Here is a 23,133-nt window from a genome sequence, read left to right on the forward strand (position 1 = left end):
AATCTGGCACTGCGGCCGATTTTCCACTGAAGTGCAGAGTGGCTGGTCCTGGGAAAGGAGTGCTGGGGGTGTCTGTCCCAGCAGCGTGTCCTCCCTCTCCCAAATTAACACGTAACTCAGGCTGGAATAGGGCAAGCAGAAGAGGGCACAGTTCTGCTGTCCTGTCCCAGCCTAAACTGGGGATGTCACAGCCTGTGGTTGAGAAGCTCATGCAGCACCTCTCTGTGCTGGGATTCTTACTAGCAGTGCTGGTCACCCCTCCATCAGTAATTTGGGGCAGAGAAGTTAAGGGAGGTGCAGAAGGTGTAAACCAGGAGAGTGCTCTTGACTTCAGTTGGCCCATCACTTTGAGTCAGAGAAGCGAGGAGTAATAGAGACCCGGAACAAAGGCCAATCTGTGGCCTGATCACACCAGCCTACCCTAACAAATGTAAATCCTGCTGGATATTAGCAAAATTATGATCCACATTTTGTGGCAAGCCTTGTGGCAAATTGTAGTGATGCAGACAAGCAGGAGACACACTGTGGTGTGAAGAGCCACAGAAAGCAAGGGAATTAAAGAATCAAGAAACCAGCTATGAAAGATATAGTTTGTGTACGGTCATGTGTGCCTGCACAGCTGGGAAGTGAAGGTGTTTTTCAGAAGCAAGGAGGTAGCAACAAATAAACTACCCCTTTAGGGCTTCAACAGTGTGATACCCTGTAAGAAACCAGCCTGCTCAGGGCTGTCATTTGTAGTTCTTTTGCTGTTCCTGCAGTGTCTGGGAGATCATTGGCCAGTCGGACGGAGGCCTCTCTGTCCTACGAACGTTTCGGCTGCTCCGGGTGCTGAAACTGGTGCGTTTCATGCCAGCCCTCCGTCGCCAGCTGGTGGTCCTGATGAAGACAATGGACAACGTAGCCACCTTCTGCATGTTGCTCATGCTCTTCATCTTTATCTTCAGGTACCAGAGACTGCAGCTCTTCTTTGATTAATTTTTCAGCTTGCTTAAGTAATATGTAGATTAGAATAACAATATGCTGCATTTGCTAGGCTACCTGCATGATAGAGGTGCTCACAATAGACTGGCAAGCAGACACTCAGCAGACTATTTACCTATTTTTGGTCTCTATTTTTCATGAAGTACTGTAATTCTGTAGATTAATGAACAGGCAACAATTGCGGTGGAGTTCCTGGGAGGCTTGTTGAGCCATGTCTCAGGAACCTGCCAGTAACTGACTCTACCAGGGTTATGTTTGAGATGGAGGTTGTAGAGATTCTAAGACTTTTGTCTCTTTTAACAATACGGTTTGTCATTTTCTATACAAAGGAGATACCTGATTTGTCTTAGTGTAGACAATTGTAATGGAATGTGACACAGGACAACCAAATGGCAGTTTGATCAGTGGTCATGTCAGTGGTGGAGCAGCGCCCCTCTTCCTGGGACATACCACTGGCACACCAAACACTGGCAGGGGGGAAGCGTCCAAAAATTCACTGCAGTCCTCCCTGCAACCATATTTCACACAATAATGTGTTTCTCCCATCTCCCTTTTTCCCACTCCAGCATTCTTGGCATGCATCTTTTTGGATGCAAGTTCAGCCTGAAAACTGATACAGGAGACACAGTTCCAGACCGAAAGAATTTTGACTCCTTACTTTGGGCCATTGTGACTGTATTTCAGGTAAGTTCTGGATCCTCTGGGAGCTTTTAATGTAGACCACCTAGACAAGTTATTTCAGTTTAAAAAGAAAACAAAGAAACAACAACAACAACAACAAACAAACAAAACAACCATGTTTCAGTAAGTGTCAAATTTGGACTGAAATGGCACTGTAGAGTTGTTAGGGCAAAATGATCATGTTCCTGAGTTAGCTGGTCTCTATAAACCCTAACAGAGAAGCAATCCATTACAAATCATCACTGTGTGAGAGGCATGACTCAGTGCAGCTGACTGCATTCCTATCCCCAAAGCTACCTTGTTTTTAGGAGGGTTAGAGGCCATTTTCATTGTAAGCATGAATTAATGTGGAGCATGAATCTGTCATCCATTGCTCATAGGCCCCAGGCTTTTTGAACTCGAGGAAACCCAGGAGAGTGGGAATCCCTGAGGAAGGATCCTTGTAGCAAAACTTTGCAAAGATGGATTTTTTTTGCCCAGCTTGTCAGTGCTTTTACCTAATGGAAACCACTTCCCTGAGTTTCCTGAGCCACCTATGTCATCAAATATCATGTCCCCTACCCTTTCCTTCAGCTCCAGATGCATTATAAAGAGCAACCCGAAAGGAGAGAACAGCTCTGGCCTCAGGTCTGTTATCTTCTGATGGTTATTAAAGGAGACAAGTCCGGCACCAAATAACGGGACTCGTATCAGCGCATCTTTCGTGTTACCATATCTAGAATCTGAACTGGTCATCTCTGTGGGCACTGTTGTGCCAGGTCTGCCTTGAGAGCGGGAGGTTTGGCCAGGAAAGAGCTCTCACATGCAGCCATCTACATAAAGGAATGTTTTGTGGTCTGTTCTCATGAGACCTGCTAATGACTGTGCTCAGAAAAGGCCAAAAAGAGAGGATGGTATTGATGACCCTGTATTTGCAGCTACTGTGCATGAGAGGAGTGGAGTAATTAGAGAGTTTTCCCTTTCACGTCTCTGCAGATCCTCACTCAAGAGGACTGGAACGTGGTCCTGTACAACGGGATGGCATCTACATCCTCATGGGCAGCGCTCTACTTTGTGGCCCTGATGACCTTTGGCAATTACGTGCTCTTCAACCTTCTTGTTGCCATTCTGGTCGAAGGCTTCCAGGCAGAGGTAAGAGATCTGAGCAGAAGGAGGGCGAAAACTGAGAAGCACGTGCAGGGCTGAATCCATGTCAGTGCAAACATCGAGCCAGGCAGACAGCCCTGAATTTAAAGTTCAGGGATGTAGATGAGCTGGCTTGGGCATGTGAAGCTCTTGTAAATCTACCTTAGCAAATAAGGCCCCCTGGACTCGGAGTGGGACTTGGGAGACCAGCACTTCGATTGTGGTCTCCAGGTCTGTTGTGTGACCTGGAGGAAATAATTGAGGATTAATTTAACTCACCCAGTCTCCCATATGTCCTGCTTTTTGTGTTTCTTTACAGTGGACCTCAGGTCTTCAACGCATCCAACCAGTTCTGGTCATGGGGACCAGGTCGGATGTGAACTGACTCTCAGTCCCGGCCTTTCTTTGTGACTCAGTCTCTTGCGTGTTATTTAAGGCTACTAGCACAGCTGTTCAAAAGCTGTCTTTCAAGGTTACAAACATTAAATTTTTAGATACTTAGGATGATGTAGGACATATAAATACTAAAAAGATTTTTTCAAAGTCCTAGTGCAAATGGATATAATTTTTGAGACTTATCAAAAGTCATCCAGTCCCAGTTAAAGCTAAGAATAGTGGCATCGAAAGGGCTAACATCATGCTTTGGGATTTTTTAGTTATTATTCTTTTTTTTCTGCAACTATCAAGAAGGGAGAGTTTGCCTAGTGCTGGATCGGCTCAGAGATGCACAGACCCAGAAGGAAAATGAGATAATGGCTTCAGTTTTCACTACCTTAACTCCCAAGGGAAAGAGGAGAAAGAAATTCTTTTTATAGGGCTTTTTTTTTTCCACTTTTCATTTCTTTCCCCAGAAATGGTTATCATGCTCTCCTTTGCCGTGTTCAGATCGCACTTAGATGAACCTTCGCTGACCATGGAATATAACTGAAATATTTATAGACTAAAAATCCACTTCTCTCAAGCCAGCACAGCCACATTTATGTCTTTCAAGGATGTCTGCATAGATTCATTATTAAAACATCCCTCCTAGCTTCATCATAGCACTAGCAGAAGAAAATTAATTGAAACAATAGGATGCAAGCCCCAGTTTGGAAAAAAACAATCGTGATCTATGTCACTGAGGGCTCTTTCATGGATGCTGAGCGTGGTGAGTGTCACCTGCACCCACAGAGAAGGCACAAGTTGTCCAGCTCATGGCTTCCAAACCTCACGTCTCTGCACTGCTTTAGTGGCCATCTTGATGTCTTGTACAACGTGGTCCGTGCCCTGAAGATCCCGCACAGCTGACCAAGAAGCACAAGAAGGTCTTTCTCCAAGAACAAGCCTACATTCCATTTCTCATTGATGGGAGCTCATGCTGACACTGTTTGTTGCCAAATTTCTGTCTTTTTCTCAGTGTTACCGATCTCAGCATCTCCTGGCTTTGCTCTGGATACTGTAGCACCTTTGCCATATTCCTGTTCTAGCGCAAGCTGTCGCAGGTAGATTTGGACATTTTAGCCGCTAACCTAATAAGACCAAAGCAAAGGATTTACCAGTATTTCTACAGGCTCTGCAGTAGCCTCTGTCTTCCAGCCCAGAAGGGGTTTTCCTCTGGGAGACCTTTAGCCATATTCAAAGTGTCTGTGCTGGAACCCAGTTCTGCTAGAAAATGACACAGGCTGTAGCACACTGAGGTCTGTGCTAAAGTGGTAGATTTTCCTGAACTAATGCAGAAGCAACCAATTCAGTTGGCCATACGGTAGCTCCGAGTTATTCAGTGGCCAGATGTGTCAGATATCCCCAAATTCCACCAACCAGCAAATCTGGGTGGAAAAAGAGGACATGATGCCAGGGAAACTCAATCGGACGATGTGTGACTTGACTGGCTGGAAGCTGCTCCTCAAGCAATCTCGCATTCAGGCACAGAGAGCCCTTGTACAACAGTTTGCATCCTTTGTTCCTCATTGCTTTAAGGCAGAAGAAAGTTTTCTCCACTCTGCAACCTGGCAGCTTGCGGGTATCTTTGTATCCTGTTCCTTACCTGCCCTTTTGGATGTTGAATCACCTGTTAATGTAAAGCCAGAAATGTGCAGCCTCGTGCAATACTCTCTGGTGACAAACCTGGCCAAACGGCTCTTGTTTTCTTGCTCCGGTTTAATGGCTCCTTGATTTACATGTGTGTAAAGAGTAGTTTTCAAAGCTGCCTCAGAAAAGGCCAGCAACCACAAGTGTGACATTTGCAGGGCACATTTTGCTCTCCACTTCCATTTATTACTAATCCTGACATTAAGCCTGCGGGCTTGTCAGTTGTCTCGCGGTGAGGTGTTAGCTGTGTTGCAGAAAACCTGTCTCAGGGCTGGATTTCAGCTACCGGGGCTCGATTCAAGTCTTGCACTTATAAATGCGTAACTTAGCTGTGGTTATAAACCAAAGATGTTTACAGTCTCCTTGGACAAGTACCAGGAAGAACTATCAGTGGATTTTCCGGGGTTTTCCTTTGTCATCCCTGGCTTTGTTGGTATGTTGGGAATACAACAGAAATTCTTGTTTTGACCTCTTGGACTTTGCCCTCTTACAGAGGGATGCTCATAGCAGTTGTAGAAGACACTGAGGTCCACTTCTCCTCCCTCTCCTCAGTTATTTCTTTTACTTTGATGGAGAGAGACTCCTGGGAGACTTGTGCAGCTAAGAGGGTGCACATTAGAGCTGCTCTAAGCTCCAAACCATCAGCAGTGTTTCAGCAAAAACGCTAAAAATTGTACTGTGAATCACAGTACATAATCTCAGCTTGATCTCAGGTTCTGATCTGCCTATGGAGCAAGTTTGGAAGGAGTATCCCAAGAAGAGAAGAGGCTTAAGTGGCCACAAAACCATTTTTAGTACATTTGTGCTTAGGACAACAGGCAGCCAGGCTTCAAACAGGGTCATAATTGCATATTTGTGCTTACATTGGTCCCATGTCATTTTGCAGTCTACCCCAGAGCTGTGCTGGAAAAGCAGACAAACCGTCAAAAATTATGCAAATCTTTCATCTACTCTGCATTAGTGCTTCTGCTCCAAAACAGAGGAGATGAATAAGGAAGCTTAAGGCTCTCAGTCATCCTGTCTGTTTGGCTGCAATACATCACAGAGCAAATTAAGCTCACTGCCACTTCAGCACCATGTCTCTAGAAACCACGGCGATTCGTTCAGACATCAGTTAAGGAACTGCGCTCCTGTTTTTCCGGGATCCGCTGCTTTAATCCAACCATTTGCTATCAATTTGCACAGCTTTTCTGCAGTCCTGATGGATCAAGCCTGCTGGAACCTCCTCTCTGCCGACCTCCCCCAACAGAGGAGAACCTGACAAAAGCTCTTCTCTCCCAGGCTTGTGCGTTATTTAGGCTGGTCATTTGTGGTAGCAGAGGCAGATATGTATGAAAGGGAAAAAACATAACTGGACTTCCAGGAGGAAAGCCAGTCTGAGGGCGGTTGGCTGTTCTCTGTCCTGAGATGATACTGTGCTGCCAGGCAAACTGGCCTCGTTCCTTCTGCCTCAGCTTCGATGTTGCCAAGAGATTTCCCAATACAATCTCGATTACCAGCCAGCATGAAGAAAGCAAATCAGGGCTGGGTTTTCAGATCTAAGTCAAATTTACAGTGCTGTCAAATAAAGAAAAAACCCTTTGACATCCTTTGACATTAAAACCTGAGTGCTTTCAGCTGGGATCATGGAGAGTGCAAATACGGAACCCCATGGTGCCAATTTGTCTTAGTCACTTCTCTGATTACAGCTGCACTTTCGTGTTCTCCCCTGGAATAGGCTGTTTGGTGGGGCTGGGTGAAGTGTAGGAAACACATTACAGAATCATCCTTTCTGTCCAAGTATGAAAATGAATGGAAACAAGGAAGATGGACCTACCCAGGGCAGTGTCAGAGGGAATTGGCCATCCTGCCCTCCTCGTTCTTGGGGTCACACTTAAACTAACCATGGGGAGCCGAGGTATCTCTGAGCTGCTAAGTAGTCCAAATGGCTTTTGTGCCAAAGTTTAAATGAATCTGGTCTGTTAATTATCCTTCTCTTCTCTGCAGGGTGATGCCAATAGGTCAGACACAGATGAGGACAAGACATCTGCCAACTTCGATGATGATTTTGAGAAGCTAAAAGACCTCCGAGCAACAGGTAGGATTTTGTCTCTGTGTTTTCCTGGCAATCTGAGAGCTACAACCCTGCTTCCACGGTCATCTTTTCATATAAACTTATGGGGGGAAGAATCCATTTTACTTGGCAGTTAACCTGATAGCTATGTTAACAGACCAGCTATGCAAAAAATGTCAGGAAAGCTAAATCAGCATTGATATTTCCTTTAAACAGATGTTTTTCTAATTTAAATGGCACTAGAATATTTAGATACATCTCATCATTTCTTCTGTACGATTACCACAGAATGGTTTGCTGACAGCGATATTCTCACGCTACTTCTCGGCAGCTTTTCAAATCAATCATGCGCTCATCTGTTCTTTTTGGTTTCTCGCACAAACGCATTTAGGTGAGGTTTGATTGATGGAAATGTTGGTGTTCATTTGTGTTACAGGAGGGCCTGGCAATTGATTTGAGGTAAGGCCACATTGTAGTAGTGTACTATAAACATGGAATAATAGGTGACAGTCTTCACTCTGTAGAGTTGGCAACCAGATAGGGGACAGAGAGGGATCATATATTTTAATAGAGTGAGTAACCTGATGGTAAACAGGAACCAGTTCAGTTCCTCTGTACTTTGATTTTCGGCTTGGGCTTTTGTTAGGATTACTTTACATGCTTCTGAAACCAGGATTCATTTCAGCTAAGGAAATGATATTGATTGTGGTGAGCAGATGGAATTCAGCTAAGGAAGCAGCAGAAGTAATTTGTTGGGGAAGCTGAGACAGAGCTGGATCACAGGAAGGTGTTGGAGCTGCTTAGTCTGTGGATAAAGCAACAAATTTCAAACGCCAAGCGATCAAATGAATGCCCATTGCAAATAGTTGGCAAGGAACCCACAGCATCAACTGTGCACCAGCTTTGCACCGTTTGCCAAGCCAGTTCAAATAAGAAGAGAGTTCTAGGTGAAAGAAATGTTGTCACCTCTTCTTACGTAATACAGGAATAGAAAACAGGGCTGAACTTGCCATCAGTCAAAGTCCGTGAGTAATTGTGTGTCTCCATAAGCCTCATAGGTGCCAAGCGGTAACTAAACAGCATAAGGACGTTAACGATTCTATTATAATGCCGCTGGTCTGTAAACAGATACACTGGCAAGAGGAACGTGTGTTGCAGATTGGCAAATTTTGAGCTGGATCTTCCACCTCTCAAAGTGAATGGCAGTGTTCCTGTGGACTTCTGTGGTGCAGATCAGGTATTTGTGCACAAGCCAGCAACTAAACAGATGATACAATAAAAGCACACTGCATTACAAAAGCAGCCAGGGGAAGAGAATAGGAGGGGTAATGCACTTGCCTGGATTTCTCACTGCAAACTTGTTTGCTGCTGCTCACAGATGCTCCCATCCTTCCCTCTCCTTAAGATTGATTCTGCAGTTATTAAACTAAAACTGACTAAGCCAAGCAAGACGGGAGCTAGTTCAGCTTTAGTTTTATGTTTGAAATCAGGCTTTTGGTTTTGAGTATTACAGCACTTTATAGGGCTGGTGGTGTTATGTCTGGTTTGTCTTCAGTATGGATATGATTTTTGCAGTCTGTACTTGCCATACAGCTAAAAAGTAGGTGCTTTCTGCAATTACTGCAGTGATGTGCAATTAGATTTCCTGTTACAGGAGGTTTATTCTTCTAGATGGGTGGATGTGTAAAAGCAGCTTCCATTTCCTGTCGCCTGAACAGGCGACTAAAGACAAAAACTGATGTTTGCTTAGTGCCTTCCCTGTGCAGGAACCTGGAGCATAACAATCTCTGCGCAAGACTGTATGACAAGAAGAAGAGGTTAATTTCCCAGGGTGACTTCAGACAGTCCACAATGTCCTTTCCCTGGAAACTCTCTCCCAACCCACCAAAACTGTAACACCGCTCTAAATCCCAAGAAACAGCAAAAGAAGCTCCTTTTGGAGGGCAATGGATTCCAAGTCCATGCAGGGCTGAATGCCTCTTAAAATGCTGTGACATTTGCCTTACGCCTTTCAGCGTGGTGGGGATGATCTTATTGCCCACAGCGTTTCATCCCCCTTTGGCGGAGTTCCTTGGAGACCCAAGGAGCAGTGTCCGTTTTGAAGGGTGATTTGTGTAGCTGAGCATTCACCTCGTGTTCTCTCTCCCCTGCTCTGCAGAGATGAAGATGTACTCGCTCACGGTCACCCCAAACGGACACCTGGAGGGCAGGGGCAGCATGCCACCGCCCATCATCATGCGCACCGCCGCCACGCCAATGCCCACGCCAAAGTGTTCCCCGCACATGGATTCGGTGCACACTTTTGTGGACTCGAGGAGAGGGAGTAACGCTTCGCTAGACCCTTTGAGCTGCGATCAGAAGTCCTTGGTAGGTTCCTTTTGCTAAAGACTCTCAAGTGCCTGCAAGCAGCACAGATGAGATGTGTGTGTGTGTGTGTGTGTTTGCACACGCGTTGCTGGAAAAGAAAACAGATGGTGATAGATGTGAGAAGTATGTGGAAAGGCAGGAGGAGAACAGAGTCAGGAGGGAGAAATGAACAGGTGTGCAATGTTGGGGCAGGACAGTGACAAGGTAGCAGTCAAGGACAGTGAGTATATGAACGGGGAGACAGGGATGTACTGGGATTCAGTGTTTTCCTGCCTAGTATCTGATTGGAATTCTATGCCAAGCCACCTCACCAGAGAGATGCAACCTGAGACAAGCTGTAAGTTCATGCAGTAATTCCAGCAAACCTCTAAGGAGGAGGAGGAGGCATCTTTTGCAAACCGCACTGGCAATTTTGTGGTGCCTTGGAGAAGCTCTGAAGTGTTCCTGTGAGCATGAGGCCTGTTTCCCCCTGCGGTGTTTTAGGGTTGCATCTTGAATCCACTTTGTGTCAAGGGAAATGAAGCATTTGTCCTCACCAACACAGCAGCTGAGCTGCAGCTCCAGTGCAGCAGCTCCATTGAAAGGGAAACAGAGGAAAAGAGGACGTATGAGCTGACCCATTGCCACCAGGCACAGCTCCTAGAGCAGAGGTGTGGTGACCGATTGCATTTTGCCTGTGACAGGGGAGCAGGAGGGCAGCTCTGTGAAAACAGAAGCAGCAGAGTTAATAGACAAAGTGGATTTCTGCTGCTGCTTATCTATCCCATTCCTCTGCTCTGTAACTGCAATATCATGTTCAAATCAAGGCAGCGGACCGTGAAGGCACTTCACACAGAGACAGAGCCACTATCCCCTTTGGTAAGCTGCTTAGTCAAGGTAATGCTTTTGAAAAGAAAATAGACATGACTGTTGTTTGCCTTGGGGTTTCATGGGATTGTGAGTTGTTGGAGAGTGTTGCTCATGGTTTGAATCCTTTCTCTGAGAGCACATTAGTGCCACCAGCCAAAGGAAGATGAAGCAGTCAGAGCAGAGCCGGCCAGCACTGAGAAGGAGGAGGAAAGCGATTTACCTCATTTTGTGCTGGGAGGAAGCCATGGAGGGAAAAGGAGTTTTTCTTCTAGCTTTTCTGCTCTGACCTTAATTGTTCTCATCCCAGCAACTACCTGCCAGCCAAAGTGCACTGACACACTGCTCAGTGCCAGAAATTTGCTGTAAGAGAAACATTCATTCCGTCTGCTTACTCAGCAAATTGAAGAGAAAGTCAGGCAAACAGGGGCACAGCTTCCAGCAGACACTCGGGTGATTCGGGTGCCAGACCTGCTTTGGAAGACAGGGAGATGGTGGGTTCAAACCACTTGAACACGAGGAAAGTAAATGGCAGTAGTGTCCTTGGGTTCAGTTTTTAGGCACAATTCATGTTTTAGGACAGTAAGAAGTCGTGCAGTACAGGGGATTGGTAGTTGATGTACAGGTGTAGCTCAAGGAATTCCTTCAGTGTGGGTTCAGCTGGGTGCGTGGCTCCCAGCTCAAGGCACTGGCGGGATGAAATCAGAGCAGTGAGGAAAGTTGAAAGGGGAAGACGTGACTTGCAATGCGAAGGCTCCTCTAATCTGGGCAAAATGCCATATCCTTTGGCTTCCTCCGGCAAACAAACCCTCAAATGTCTTTCTCCTCTCTCAGTCCAGCCTCCGCAGTTCCCCTTGCGCCAACTGGGGCACCAGCAGCAACTGGGGAAGCCGACGCTCGAGCTGGAATAGCCTGGGCAGAGCCCCGAGCCTCAAGAAGAAGAACCAGTCGGGAGAACGCGAGTCCTTGCTCTCTGGGGAGGGAAAAGGCAGCACAGACGATGACTCTGATGACGCCAAGTCTAGCACGATCAGTAGGCCCTCATTGCACCGCCGGGCAGAGTCCCTGGACTACCGCAGCACCCTGGACTTGCCCGAGCTGCTCCAGTTGCCCACCATGCACCACTCGCTCAGCATCAGCCCCGTGGCCGTTCTGCCCGCCGAGTACCAAGACTGCAATGGCAAGATGGTTCACGTCCCCAGCGAGTTCTTCCTGCGTGTCGATGGCCACAAAGAGGATGCCATGGACTACGAGGATGACATGGAAGATGTGAGTTGAGGGGGAAAGGGGGTGGTCGCGTGTTAAGTGGCTTTTCCACTCCAAGGAGGCTGATTAAAAATGCAGCTTGGAAATAATGTGTTACTGCCTAATGGCTGGTGTAAACAACATGAATCCTGATCCAAGGAAGGGGCCTCCGCTTCCTAAGAAGGTCGGTTTTTTTCAGCTAATGGGTTGGGTACTTACATTGCGGTGGTTTCTTAAAAGATCAAACTGCAAGGGGTTGTACATGCGTTTGCCTAATTTTTGGACTGGTAGAGATTGTCCCACTGGCCCAGGATGCCTCCAGAAATGAACTGTGGGCACAACAGATAGCTGATGTCTTTTCTCACAAAAGCTGTTTGGCATCTAGGCTTTAAAACCTAGAAAGAATGTTTTCTACTTAACTTTTTGATTGATTGAGATGTTTTTGGTTTTGACACAACTTTGGATCTCAAAATGATACCAGCCTAGAAGTCTTGCTTTGTTATGTCCATATCTCACTGTACAACAGCCCTGTTCTTCCACCCCTTTCCTCCCCGTTTTGTTGGACAATGTGACAGTTCTGCCACAGCTCTGTCCCAAAAGCCATGATCGCCTGCAGATGCTATGAATTGCCAGGTCCTGCCCCCTTTCACAAAAGGACTGTGTAAGTTGAAGAGGCAGGAAAATAAAAGAGGAAGAAAAGGTGGTTTTTCTTTTCTCTCCAGAGTTACTGCTACCGGATTCGTAAAGTACTGGAGCCCTACAAACCACAGTGGTGCAAGACTCATGAAGACTGGTCCCTCTACTTGTTTTCCCCACAGAATCGGTAAGAAATCCCAGTGGAATGCCAGCCCACCAGGTTTTTGTGGTAATGGAATCCTACATTTCTAGTTAGCCTTCCCTTGAGAAACATCCCTCTCTGATGCAGAAGCACTGTTTTAGAAATCCCTGATTTTCAGGTGACTTTTTCTGTTGCATGTGGGCAGAATTGTTGCATGGTTCACTCCATGCCTGTCCAAGAAGTGTGGTTTAACCAGCATTAATAATAGCTGTTATTAGAACTTGTTTACAGCATTGATTATAATGGCTGAAGCTTGTGGAGAGACTCACTCATCACCTGGGATGATGCTGCTGAAGGTTTTCTAGGACTTGCCGTTCGGGTGGGAGTCTCTTACTGACCCAAATATCTGAAGGATATTCTTCTCCCTGCCATTTCTTCAGGTTCCGAGTGACGTGCCAGAAGGTCATTGCTCACAAAATGTTCGATCATGTGGTGCTGGTCTTCATATTTCTCAACTGCATCACTATAGCACTGGAGCGACCAGACATAGACCCACACAGCACGGTGAGTACCTGAGTCATTTTCTTCCTTGATCCAGCATCCAGATCTTAGTCTTGTCAGGGCGAGACCCTGCAAAATGAAAGATGTTTGTTTTCTAATGTCTTTAAATAACTTGCCTCTTTTTGTTGTTCTGTGTTTTACAGGAAAGGATATTCTTAAGTGTTTCTAATTACATCTTCACTGCGATCTTTGTGGCTGAAATGATGGTTAAGGTAATTACATCTTCATCCTGTGGCACTTAGTGAGTCCTGGCAAAGACCAGAACATGACATAGTTGTGATCCAGGTGAAGATTAAATGTCTCTCTTCTCCTGGCTGTAGGTGGTAGCTCTTGGCTTTTTCTCTGGGGAGAACACCTACCTGCAGAGCAGCTGGAATGTCCTGGATGGAGTCCTGGTCTTTGTATCTATCATTGACATTATTGTCTCCATGGCATCGGCAGGCGGAGCTAAGATCCTGGGTGTCCTTCGCGTTTTGAGACTTCTGCGGACCTTGAGACCTCTCCGGTACGATCACCAAGAGGGTGGCTGAGTTTTCTTTGTGTCGATAGATCCAAAAGTTCGAAAAAATGCCTGTGATCCATCAAGGTCTTGCTCAATAACACAAAGAGCTGAAACACACTATGGGTAGAATCATCTTTGGGGAGCTCTTATCTAATGTGAAACTGTTTGAAAACAGTGAAGTTAGTTATTATATAATTCATCTTCTCCAGCGTGTAAAAGAGCAGATGGAGTTTGGAGTGAGAGGTGTTATCATTCTCAGGCAGTTAGTGCAGTGAATGCCTCCTCCATGCTGCATTTTTATCACTGTTTTACAAATCTGTCTGGCTCCTTGTTAAACTGCACAACCGCCCAGTAATTCCCAACCAAAGAGGTCACGTTGGCTGGGAGAAAATTTGCAATTGAACAGGTGCTGACAATAATTTGATAAGCTCCAGCATCTATACCTGCTCTCCCATGCCTGCAATCTAATATTACTGTGAAACAATTTAGCTCTCAGCTAGGAAGAGGAAGAGGAGATGCTTTACATATTTGAGAAAAGGAATAAAGAGAATTTGTGTTTTCTTTACGATTATGCAATAATAAAGAGTGTTAATGCTTGGGGGATTTTTATCAGCTCATGGCTCCTATTCCCATCGTGCTTGGCAAGAAGCACAAGTCTTTTTTCATTAAATTTCAGGGGAAATAAGATTGGCACCTTCTGAGACCTGTAGGCTTTCTGATGAAAAGCTGTTTGCTTATGAGAATAATAGGAAAAGACAATCTTGTTTGGGCTTATGACCACAAGAACAACAGCTATTTGTCTGCTGCTCTGTATTTCCTTAGTGACAAGTAACTGTGTGAGTGTTTCTGTCTCTTCTTGTGCTCCTCTGCTCTGTTCTGCTGGTGGTATCAGGGTCCTCTTGCAGTGCTGGGTCACGAGGAGCCACTCTGGGTCACTCTGGACAAGCCTTGGCCTGGTGGCACCTTGGGGAACCTAACATACCTGTCTAGGAACTGAAATCGGGGCATAGGTGATTCATAAGTAAATGTAAGGGGAAGAAAGAGGATTGGTCTTGGAGAATAACTAGGCCAGATCCTATTAATAGAGAGGAATTCATCACCTCTCATGACAGCTTCACTTATCACAGCTTCTTCTAGGGTTACTCCAGGGACCGTTCCTAACACTTGATAGGTGCAGTTCAGCCTTCCACGTTATTTGCTGCCAAACAAGACCCTGTTGAAATTCTTTGTCCCTGCAGCATACGAATCTCCTCTTTCTCTGTGTTTGGCAGCCATGAAAGCATCATTAGCCCTGCAAGCTCAAGCTGCCTGCAAGGACTCGTACCTTCTCCCCTCTACTGACCCTCCGAAAAAAGTTTTGATGTTCTTCAGTCAAAACACCCACGTTCCCAGGAAAGCTTGCTTGGGCTAGTTACACTTAGGTGTGCAAAGACATTTTTCATACGCACATGGGAGAACTATTCTCCAGGGACTCGTACAGGAAAGGAAAATACGTGTTCTCCGTGATACCCAGGAGCTGCTTCAGACCATGCTCGGAGCACGCCTGGCCTTTCCCAGCCAGCCAGCTGCTCGTTAGTGGGATGACCCTTTGCTGTGGAGCTGTTGATCACAAGTTCCTGTTAACTAAGAGTCAGTGCAGGAACTAATCAGGAAAGAAATTGAAATGACTCGGTTTGAAAAGCTGGCACAGTGCTCAGGCCAGTGGGGCAGGTGAGCCAGGAGGAGGAGGGTGATACACTCTCTAGTACCACTGTGAAGCTTTTACACAGGATGTGTAGGAAAGAGGTTCCTGCCTGGTGTGTGCCACTCTGCTTGGGTCAGAGGGACCACAGAGGGGATTCGAGTTAATAAATAACCCTGTTGTGGGAACCACTGTGATATTCTGCCCATAGAGACTATTCCGTCTTTGCTGTTAGGGGTGAGCAACTGCCCAACACTCTGCTGACAGGGTGTCTCACACTGTTTAATTCCATCTAATGTGACTGTGAATATTCTGGTTTTCCAACTGAGTCACTGATGGTTTCTGAACGCTGCCCGCAGGTAGAGGAGGATCGTGATAGCTTTGCTGCAGCCCAAGCAGAGGAGGAAAAGCAACTGTAATAACAGGACATGCATAAAAATTAAAAGTTTTGTTGTTTTGCCGTTTTTTCCAGAGTCATCAGCAGAGCTCCAGGTCTGAAGCTGGTGGTAGAAACCTTGATCTCCTCCTTGAGGCCTATTGGGAATATTGTTCTCATCTGCTGTGCTTTCTTCATTATCTTTGGGATTTTAGGGGTCCAGGTAGAGTATTTCCCTTACCACGGCCACCTGTAAGTCACTGCTGTGAAACAGAAGTTGTCTTTTCTCACCACCTGGGGTTAAGTTGGAAGTAATGAGCTTAAATCTCTCCAAAGGAAGATTTCAGCTGGGAAAGAAGAGCCAGGAGGATGAACAACTCAGCACCAGCCAAGCCTGCCTGAGGGATGGGGAAGGAAAAGATTAATTCCCCAGATCCCTCCCAGCTTTGTGTGCTGGGATGTATAGAATATCTCTTCCTCAGAGGAGAGGTTGTCTTCTTCCCAACAAGACAGGGCAGGCCTGCAAGGATCACCTTCCTTCTGTGGCTGAGGGGATACACAACGATGTCTCAGGGCCTAAAGTTTCATGCCATGTGTGTTCAGACAACTATCTGAACTGGAGGGAAAGGAATTTGAACTTGGCAAACAACTCTACTAAGGGAAAGAAAGATCAATCAGGGGACAAACTTTTCAAAGCTGCTTCCTTTTCTGTTTCTTTTTTTGTTGCTTTTCAAATACAGCTTTTTAAAGGCAAGTTCTACTACTGCGATGGTCCTGATGTAAAAAACATCACTACCAAGACTGACTGCACTAATGCACGCTACAAATGGGTTCGGCGAAAGTACAATTTTGACAATTTGGGACAGGTAAAGTCCTCATCACAGGGATTTTCTGTACCAGTTTCTAGTGGATGAGCATTTAAAATGTATTCCTTGAGGAGGGTGCAGAACCTCCATCATAGGGAGTTTCCAAAAACAGTGTAGGCATTCATCTATCAGAAGCAGGTAAAAATGGATCAGGTCATCTCTTGATATCTTGCAACCAGACTTCCTAAGGTTACACAATTCCTTCTTCATAGGAGAGTGTTATCTTAAAGCCACTGGCTTTGCTTGCAGTCCCTCATGTATAGACCTCAAGTGTCACTTTTAGTGTCTTGACTTGTAGCTGTTATGTTTGCAAATGAAAAAAAATAAGGTGCTTTATACTGGCTGAAAAGCAGGACAGCCCATAGTAGGAGCTGGGATATATTATTGCTTTTTAAAACCCAAGGACATTGGGCCAGCCTGGCATATTGAGTTTTAATTGTGCTTGGGTGACCAGAAAGACTGATGTGTCTGAGCAAAAGTCAGCCTATATTTGAAGGAAAAGGAGCATTAACAACCATAGTTTGCTCACTTTCAAGCCAGATATGGAAATAGGTAAAAACAAGCCACTGTATGTTGCATTTCTCCACCAGCTCTAGGCCAGATGATGTGTTACGAGCTGTGGATTGGTTTTACTGAGCATTGTCTGTTGTTAGTTTCTTTTCTGGAGACTAAAATGCAAGATCAGTCTTTTCTGATTATTTGTTTGTTTTCTCATAGGCCCTCATGTCTTTGTTTGTCCTCTCCTCCAAAGATGGCTGGGTGAACATCATGTACGATGGTTTGGATGCCGTGGGCATTGACCAACAGGTAAATGTGCTGCAGAGTCCAGATGTGTTGCTCTCAGAAGCCTCATGCCTGGGTGACTCAGATGTTTTTGAAGTCCAGGAAGGAGCAGAGCTATAGGACCTTCTCGAGTTCATGACTACCCATTGGGCTGCCAGGGTTTTCCATTCTCCACTGAGTAGCTTTTACGGTGGCTGCACCCCATGCAGTACACAAACAGGCACTGATGATGGACTTTTTAATTAGAGTGATGGTACCTGAGGAGAGCCACACGTGCCATTGCACTGTGGCTTCATGGAAAGCATGACAAGAGCAAACTTACACGAGATGGGAAACAAACAGGAATGTTGCAGAAGAGACATTGTTAAGTTTGCATGTTATGTGGCATTTGCAAAGGAAAGTCAAGAGTCTTAGATGAGTAGTGCCCCGTCATAGCTACAGTAACACTTTGTGCTTAGTTTTCCTCTGCTTCTGAAGATCTCATAATAACAGAGAAACATTAACCATGAGCCCACATCTCAAAAAACTTAATAAGCTGGAGCCTATCTTTAACTAAAATGATCTCACAGGTGGGATGATGCGCATCCACTGAGATTTATCTCAAGCTGTATGAAATAAATGCCAAAATAATTAAATCCGCTAAACCGATTTACAGAGGCTAGGGTGGGGTTTACAACAAAAGTAAAATTCTAGTTGGTGAGAAAATGAATAAGAGGCAACTGTTTTGGGAAGAAGCTCCTAACTCATCCCAGCCCTCTCATCCTCCCCACAGAAGTGTATGTACTGTGCTGTCCTCTTGCTACAGAGAGCCCAATATCCTGACTTATACACATCTTGTCTGTGCCGCTTCTCTTCTCTCTTGTTTTTTTAATTCTCCGCCTCACCAGCCCATCCAGAACCATAACCCTTGGATGCTTCTCTACTTCATCTCCTTCCTGCTCATCGTCAGCTTCTTCGTGCTCAACATGTTTGTCGGGGTGGTGGTGGAGAACTTCCACAAGTGCCGGCAGCACCAGGAGGCGGAGGAGGCCCGGCGTCGGGAGGAGAAGCGCCTGAGACGCTTGGAGAAAAAGCGCAGGAGTAAGGAGATATACCTGTCTGGTCGGTAGACTGCGTTACAAACCAAAATCTTTCTGAGCCCTGCCTGCTCCCAAAGCAAGACTTTCGTTTTTTCCTTCGGTTTTGTTTCCGTGGGATTCAAGAGGTTGTTTTGCTTCGTTACCTCTGTGGCGGTACCTTAAGTCTTGGGTTGCCAACACCCTGGAATTGTCCTCTACAAGCCTGATGTAAAGCATTACCTGTTTACTTGACTGGGGAGAAAAATCCTCCTCCAAGCAGACCCCTCTATCATGCTATGCAAGGCAATTATGTCCCAAGCACCGAGCAGGAGCTTGCGGTGTGGCCGAGGGACGCAGTGAGTAAACAGCTGCAATGGTTACCGGGTGCGTGAAGGCCGGTCCCCAGGGTAGCCCTGTGGCTTAATGTGCCGCTTGCATCTGATGATGGTGGTGGTTTGATTTATTAATTCTTTTCGTAGACAAAATAGTTGCGATGCTTTTTAGAGTCCTAGCGCATGGCCCCGCATGCCACAGACATGCTGCATGAAGGGCATGAACAAACCGACGGCCCTGGGGAGAGGAAGGGAGCCCCAAAATGGGGCTGTCCAGAACAGTTCTTCTCTGGGAGATGTCCATTACAAGAGATGCTGGCCCCATCACAGGCCGGGGCAGCCATTCAGTGCTGAGCAACGTGCTGGGACTCAGTTTGTCCTTGCAAATGGTCTACATGGAAATACTGGCCAGATGCAGGGCCACTAGGTTGCAAAAGAACACCTTTAGCAGAAATCAGCTCCTTAGTTGGATCTAGTAGGGACCATCAAACCAGCCCAGAGAAATGCCTGAGCTTGTGCTCCTTTCCTGACCCAAAACTTGCCAGGGGTTCTCATGTATTAATGCTCACCTCCACTGCTCCTTGGCAGGGACAAGCTGCCTGTAGCATCTGGTGGGTGTTCCCAGGGAAACTGCCAGGAAAACGGCCACCCTGACCTCCCAGCCAGTTTGAGTGAACAGGGATGGCCTGCATTAGATGATGGCAAACATTTTTAGAAGTGAGTGAGGGAACATGGCTTGGCCACTGTGATCAAGGATGAGCTTAGTCAGGCATAAGGCTTCAGTGCTTCTGGCCCTGCTTGCAACCCTGCAGCTCTTTGCCTTGTGCTGTGCCGCCCTCTGTAATCTCCTGCAAGGACCTAATATCTCATTGTGACAAATGGCTAGTTGTCTCCCAAACATCAAGCCACAGGTATCCATTTTCAGCTGGGAAAACTGCAGGTAGATTGCATAGTCTTTTTCTGGCTCTAAGGACACAGCAGTCAAAGGCTTTGTTAGTAGAAACCCCAACCGATTTCCTCCATCCATCCACGCTTGAGTCAGAAGGCAGGCAGCTGCATCCCTCACAGCTCCTGTCCTGCTCTTGTGGTTTCAGTAAAGCTGTGGGAGACCTCAGCACTAAATATCTGCACCATGGTCTCCACAGGGACTTAATGACTGACTGACGTGACACTACAGTGAAGGCCAAGCCCATTTCACTTTAGCTAGTTCTGAGTCGAGTTAGCTGGATTAAAATGAAGTCGAGATCAAACTAGTCAGCTGCAAACAGATGTTGAATCTGTTCAGTAATTTAGAAGAGTTGAAGTGCACTTCCCTTTTCCCATCTTGGTTTTTGAGTTTGAGGCTCCAGATAGGATTAGAAGTAGAAATCCTGAAGGCGGCATTTCCAACACAATAAGAGAAAAATCAGTGTCAGGCTCTCAAGAGTCCTTCTGCTTGTGCAGTATTTCTACCCCAATGTGCTGATCCAAGTAGACATTCAGATAAACTCAAAGTTTCTAAACAAGAAAAAAAAAAAAGCTTGTTTACAAAGAACATTAAGCATCCTTAGACAAAATAGACTGGAGCACAGGTAAGGAGGCATAACTTAACCACAGCCAGCTGATGGTCCTGATTAGTAAGTAAATCTAATTACAAACCTGTCAGTGGCTTGCTGCTTAGACACCAAAAAGAACCAGTCCTTGCCAAAGTGATGGACACTGTTACATCCGCCCTCTTTATCCAGCTATCTTGAAGGATAGAGCTAAGGAGATATTTCAGACCGCAGACCCAAGCACTGCACAGATGTGGGTTGTAACGTTTCACCGAGAGCGTGCAGGGAGGAGGACAGCTTGCTGGAAGCCGATCAAGTCCAATATAGCAACCCAGAGGCTGAACATTTGGCCATGTGCTGAGCTTGAGGAGGTTACCCCAGATCATCTGCTCTGAGGTCTTCTACCTGCCTCTGTTGAGTATGGACAGCTTGGCATCCAAATCTGAGTTGTTAACAAGGTAAAATTGAATATCTGATACAAATTTTGGAAGATTACATTTTAATGGATATTTTTAATTTAAATGGGAGGAGTTTTCATGTATTTGGTGAAAAAACGTGGCAGACTCAGAAAGATGTGAGATGTGGTTGGTGCCGTGTGTGGCAGAGTCTCCGGGGGGGGGTGTCTGTGTGCACATGCAGGCATGCGATGCTGCACAGTGATGGGGAGGAAGAATTAGGGCTGTTAACAAGAGTAAAATCCAGCATAGCTAACAGATGTACTATCTGAGCAACACCCGTCCATCTGGACTCACCCTGTCTGCCTGGCACCTTGTCTTTGTGTCCTGTCTGCTGTCTGTAACGTCCTCTGTGTGTAGCAACCCCGTGTTTCTGTGTATTGAGGTCTTTGGGCACCTGTAGGTACCTGCACACACAGAAATGCATCACTGAGCCATTGTAGGTTTGGGCTTAGGCCTGGAAATATGTTAAGCCTCAGCTTATCTGTTCCTGGACAGTCCAACCGAGCTGGCCCTGGGTACGAATCCCAGGCTCTGCAGGCTGCGTCCAGGATTTGGACCCTGTGTGCAAAGCAGTGAGCCTGGCAGAGGGTTTGCTCCACGGAGGGGACAGCCCTGCAGCAGGACACAGCTCCTTCGTCAGACCCCGTGCAGGTGGGATGGGGAACCATCACATATTTGTTTTGGAGGTACTTTTCTGGCCTTTCAGGAGCCTGGCAGGAAGGTCCCCTTCAACCCACATCTCTGACACAGTTGCTACCTCCATCCACTATATCTACTATGTAAATAACTGTAGTGTGATTTAATAATCCTGCAGCTCCTAACCTTTTAATGAGGTTCTCAGAAGACACAGACTGAAACAAACCTCCCCAGATTAAAGTTTTTGATTAAAACCACATGGATCAGTTTGATCTCTGCGCTCAGGATACGGGGCTGAATCCAACCCGCCTGTATGTGCTGTGACTCCAGCAGCCGCTGGCCCACCGAGCAGAGCGCGATGTCGGGTCAAATGCAGGCGGTACCCTGGGCTTCAAAGGCTGCAAGCAGGGTCTGGGTGACGCTGTGCCAAAAGCTGGAAATGCCTGACACAGCCCCGGGGAGGCCCGAGCTGGGGAGCACAAAGTGCCTTTTGATAGTGTCACCGAGTCACTGGTCCCTGGAAAGACCCCAAAATCTGAGAAAATGCAAATGCTTTCTCCTGATTTCCGTTCTGTACGACAGTGTGGCCATGGCTGCGTTTCTCTGAGGCATTTCCCAATACAGAGCTGAGCGTCTGGACATTGCAGAAGGAATTTTGTTGTAAGACCCAGCAGAGCTGCCTTTCTCCCTAGGGGTGAGCAATCATGGGCAGCACTCAGTGGTATTTAAATGAGTCCATCTTCTCAATGCCACAACCATCTCTCTATCCAGCAGAAACATTTGAGCTGTAACTAGAATTTTAGGCGCTGCATATCTGAGTGTTTAGTATTTCCAACTAGGGAATTATCAAACCATCTTGCTTATTTTTCCAGGCAGCTGCAGGTATCGAGCTACACTGTGCCAAGCATGCATATAAAGCCATTAGGGCTTTCTAATGTTTCATGCAGAGGAGAATAATGGAGAAGCTGTAGCTAGTGATTGTAATGCCAACCTAAATGCTTTTAAGCTGGGAGACAGTGCTTCATTAATTTTCATGTCAGCAGAATCAGAAGCAAAGTTTAAATACTCTTCAGAGAGGTGACGTTCAAGCATTAGCCAGCGTCTAGAAGTGAGGGCGAGAAAGGACTGTGGTTTTTTCCTTTTGATGGTTTCTCCTTTCCCTCCTGCATTTCCACCATTTCAAACCCTCAGCTGCAGCTGAAGGGATAGTTGGCTGTGTTTGATATCATTCTGCCAGTTGGCTGATCAGAGTCTCATCCCAGAAACCATTTCCATGGAGAAATCAGGCACAGGTTACATTTTGCCTAGTGTAATTAATGATGCACTAGATCTCCCGTGTTTGGTGTACCCACATCTCCATGGTCCACTCTTCTCAGACCCCATGGCTCTGGTTGAGCAGGCTGTAGAAAGAGGTGTGTGCAGTGAACACTTAGATCCAAACTGGGGAGAATAGCATCGTATATTCTCACTAAGAGGTGTCAAAATGTGTGTGTGAACTGGAAGGAGGCCAGAGCTGTTTACTGTGCTGTTGACTGAAATAAAACTGTTTGTAAAGGGACCAGGAATGAATGGTGACACAGCAGAGCTGAGAGCCTTGGGGCTCTGAAACGCAGCCCCCCGGCTGCTCAGGGGGCTCAGAGGAGCCGTGTGGCTGATCTCTCATCGCTGTCACCCTGCTGCAAACCCTCTGCCTTCACAGATCACCCCAGCCTAACACCGGCATCGCCAAGAGCAGCCGCTGGTCTGTCCTTCCTCACACCCCTGCTCACTGCCCCGAGCCTCGCATGAGCGGTATCTCCTCTAATGGACATTGCATGGGTTACGGCACCGAGCATGACTGTGTTGTGGCATGTGTTTTGAAGCATTGTCGACTTTATCCCAGACTGTCCTTGTATGTGTGCCCCCAGGAGAAGTTTCTTTTTCATCTGTTAACCTGGCTTCAGGGATGTAGTGCATCTGAAATGAATAAGGCCTTTCCAAGTGCATCCCAGATCAAGATAAACCTATCCTAAGTTTTCTGAGCAACTAGTTGACCAGGTATAGCCAACACTGAGCACTGTCAGGGTGTACAGACACAGAGTGTATAGACACGGAGCTCTGAGGCACTTTTACACAGTAAAACAGACCCAACTTTAACAGTAAAGATGCTTCTTCCTTGCTCTTTGTATATCCAGCTCATGTAAAGAGAGAGCTGCGTTGCTGACA

General features: G+C 46.3%; 1 protein-coding gene across 3 annotated transcripts in view; it reads left to right on the top strand.

Annotated features, from left to right (window-relative positions):
* Window positions 1–23,133, top strand: part of CACNA1H (calcium voltage-gated channel subunit alpha1 H) — a 120,498-nt gene that overhangs the window by 69,374 nt on the left and 27,991 nt on the right. For 2 of the 3 annotated variants that reach the window (XM_071814943.1, XM_071814944.1), the window contains exons 10-23: window positions 759–944; window positions 1,548–1,665; window positions 2,638–2,793; window positions 6,841–6,931; window positions 9,066–9,274; window positions 10,955–11,389; window positions 12,088–12,188; window positions 12,584–12,707; window positions 12,848–12,916; window positions 13,025–13,209; window positions 15,360–15,486; window positions 16,004–16,129; window positions 16,847–16,936; window positions 17,800–18,013. In XM_071814943.1, the coding sequence (XP_071671044.1) occupies window positions 759–944; window positions 1,548–1,665; window positions 2,638–2,793; window positions 6,841–6,931; window positions 9,066–9,274; window positions 10,955–11,389; window positions 12,088–12,188; window positions 12,584–12,707; window positions 12,848–12,916; window positions 13,025–13,209; window positions 15,360–15,486; window positions 16,004–16,129; window positions 16,847–16,936; window positions 17,800–18,013 (2,231 nt within the window). The remainder of the gene's footprint in view (window positions 1–758; window positions 945–1,547; window positions 1,666–2,637; window positions 2,794–6,840; window positions 6,932–9,065; window positions 9,275–10,954; window positions 11,390–12,087; window positions 12,189–12,583; window positions 12,708–12,847; window positions 12,917–13,024; window positions 13,210–15,359; window positions 15,487–16,003; window positions 16,130–16,846; window positions 16,937–17,799; window positions 18,014–23,133) is intronic. The other variant, XM_065850450.2, reaches the window with a different exon arrangement.

The sequence above is a fragment of the Patagioenas fasciata genome, chromosome 15 (assembly GCF_037038585.1).
Source record: "Patagioenas fasciata isolate bPatFas1 chromosome 15, bPatFas1.hap1, whole genome shotgun sequence".
Classification (NCBI taxonomy): Eukaryota; Metazoa; Chordata; class Aves; order Columbiformes; family Columbidae; genus Patagioenas; species Patagioenas fasciata.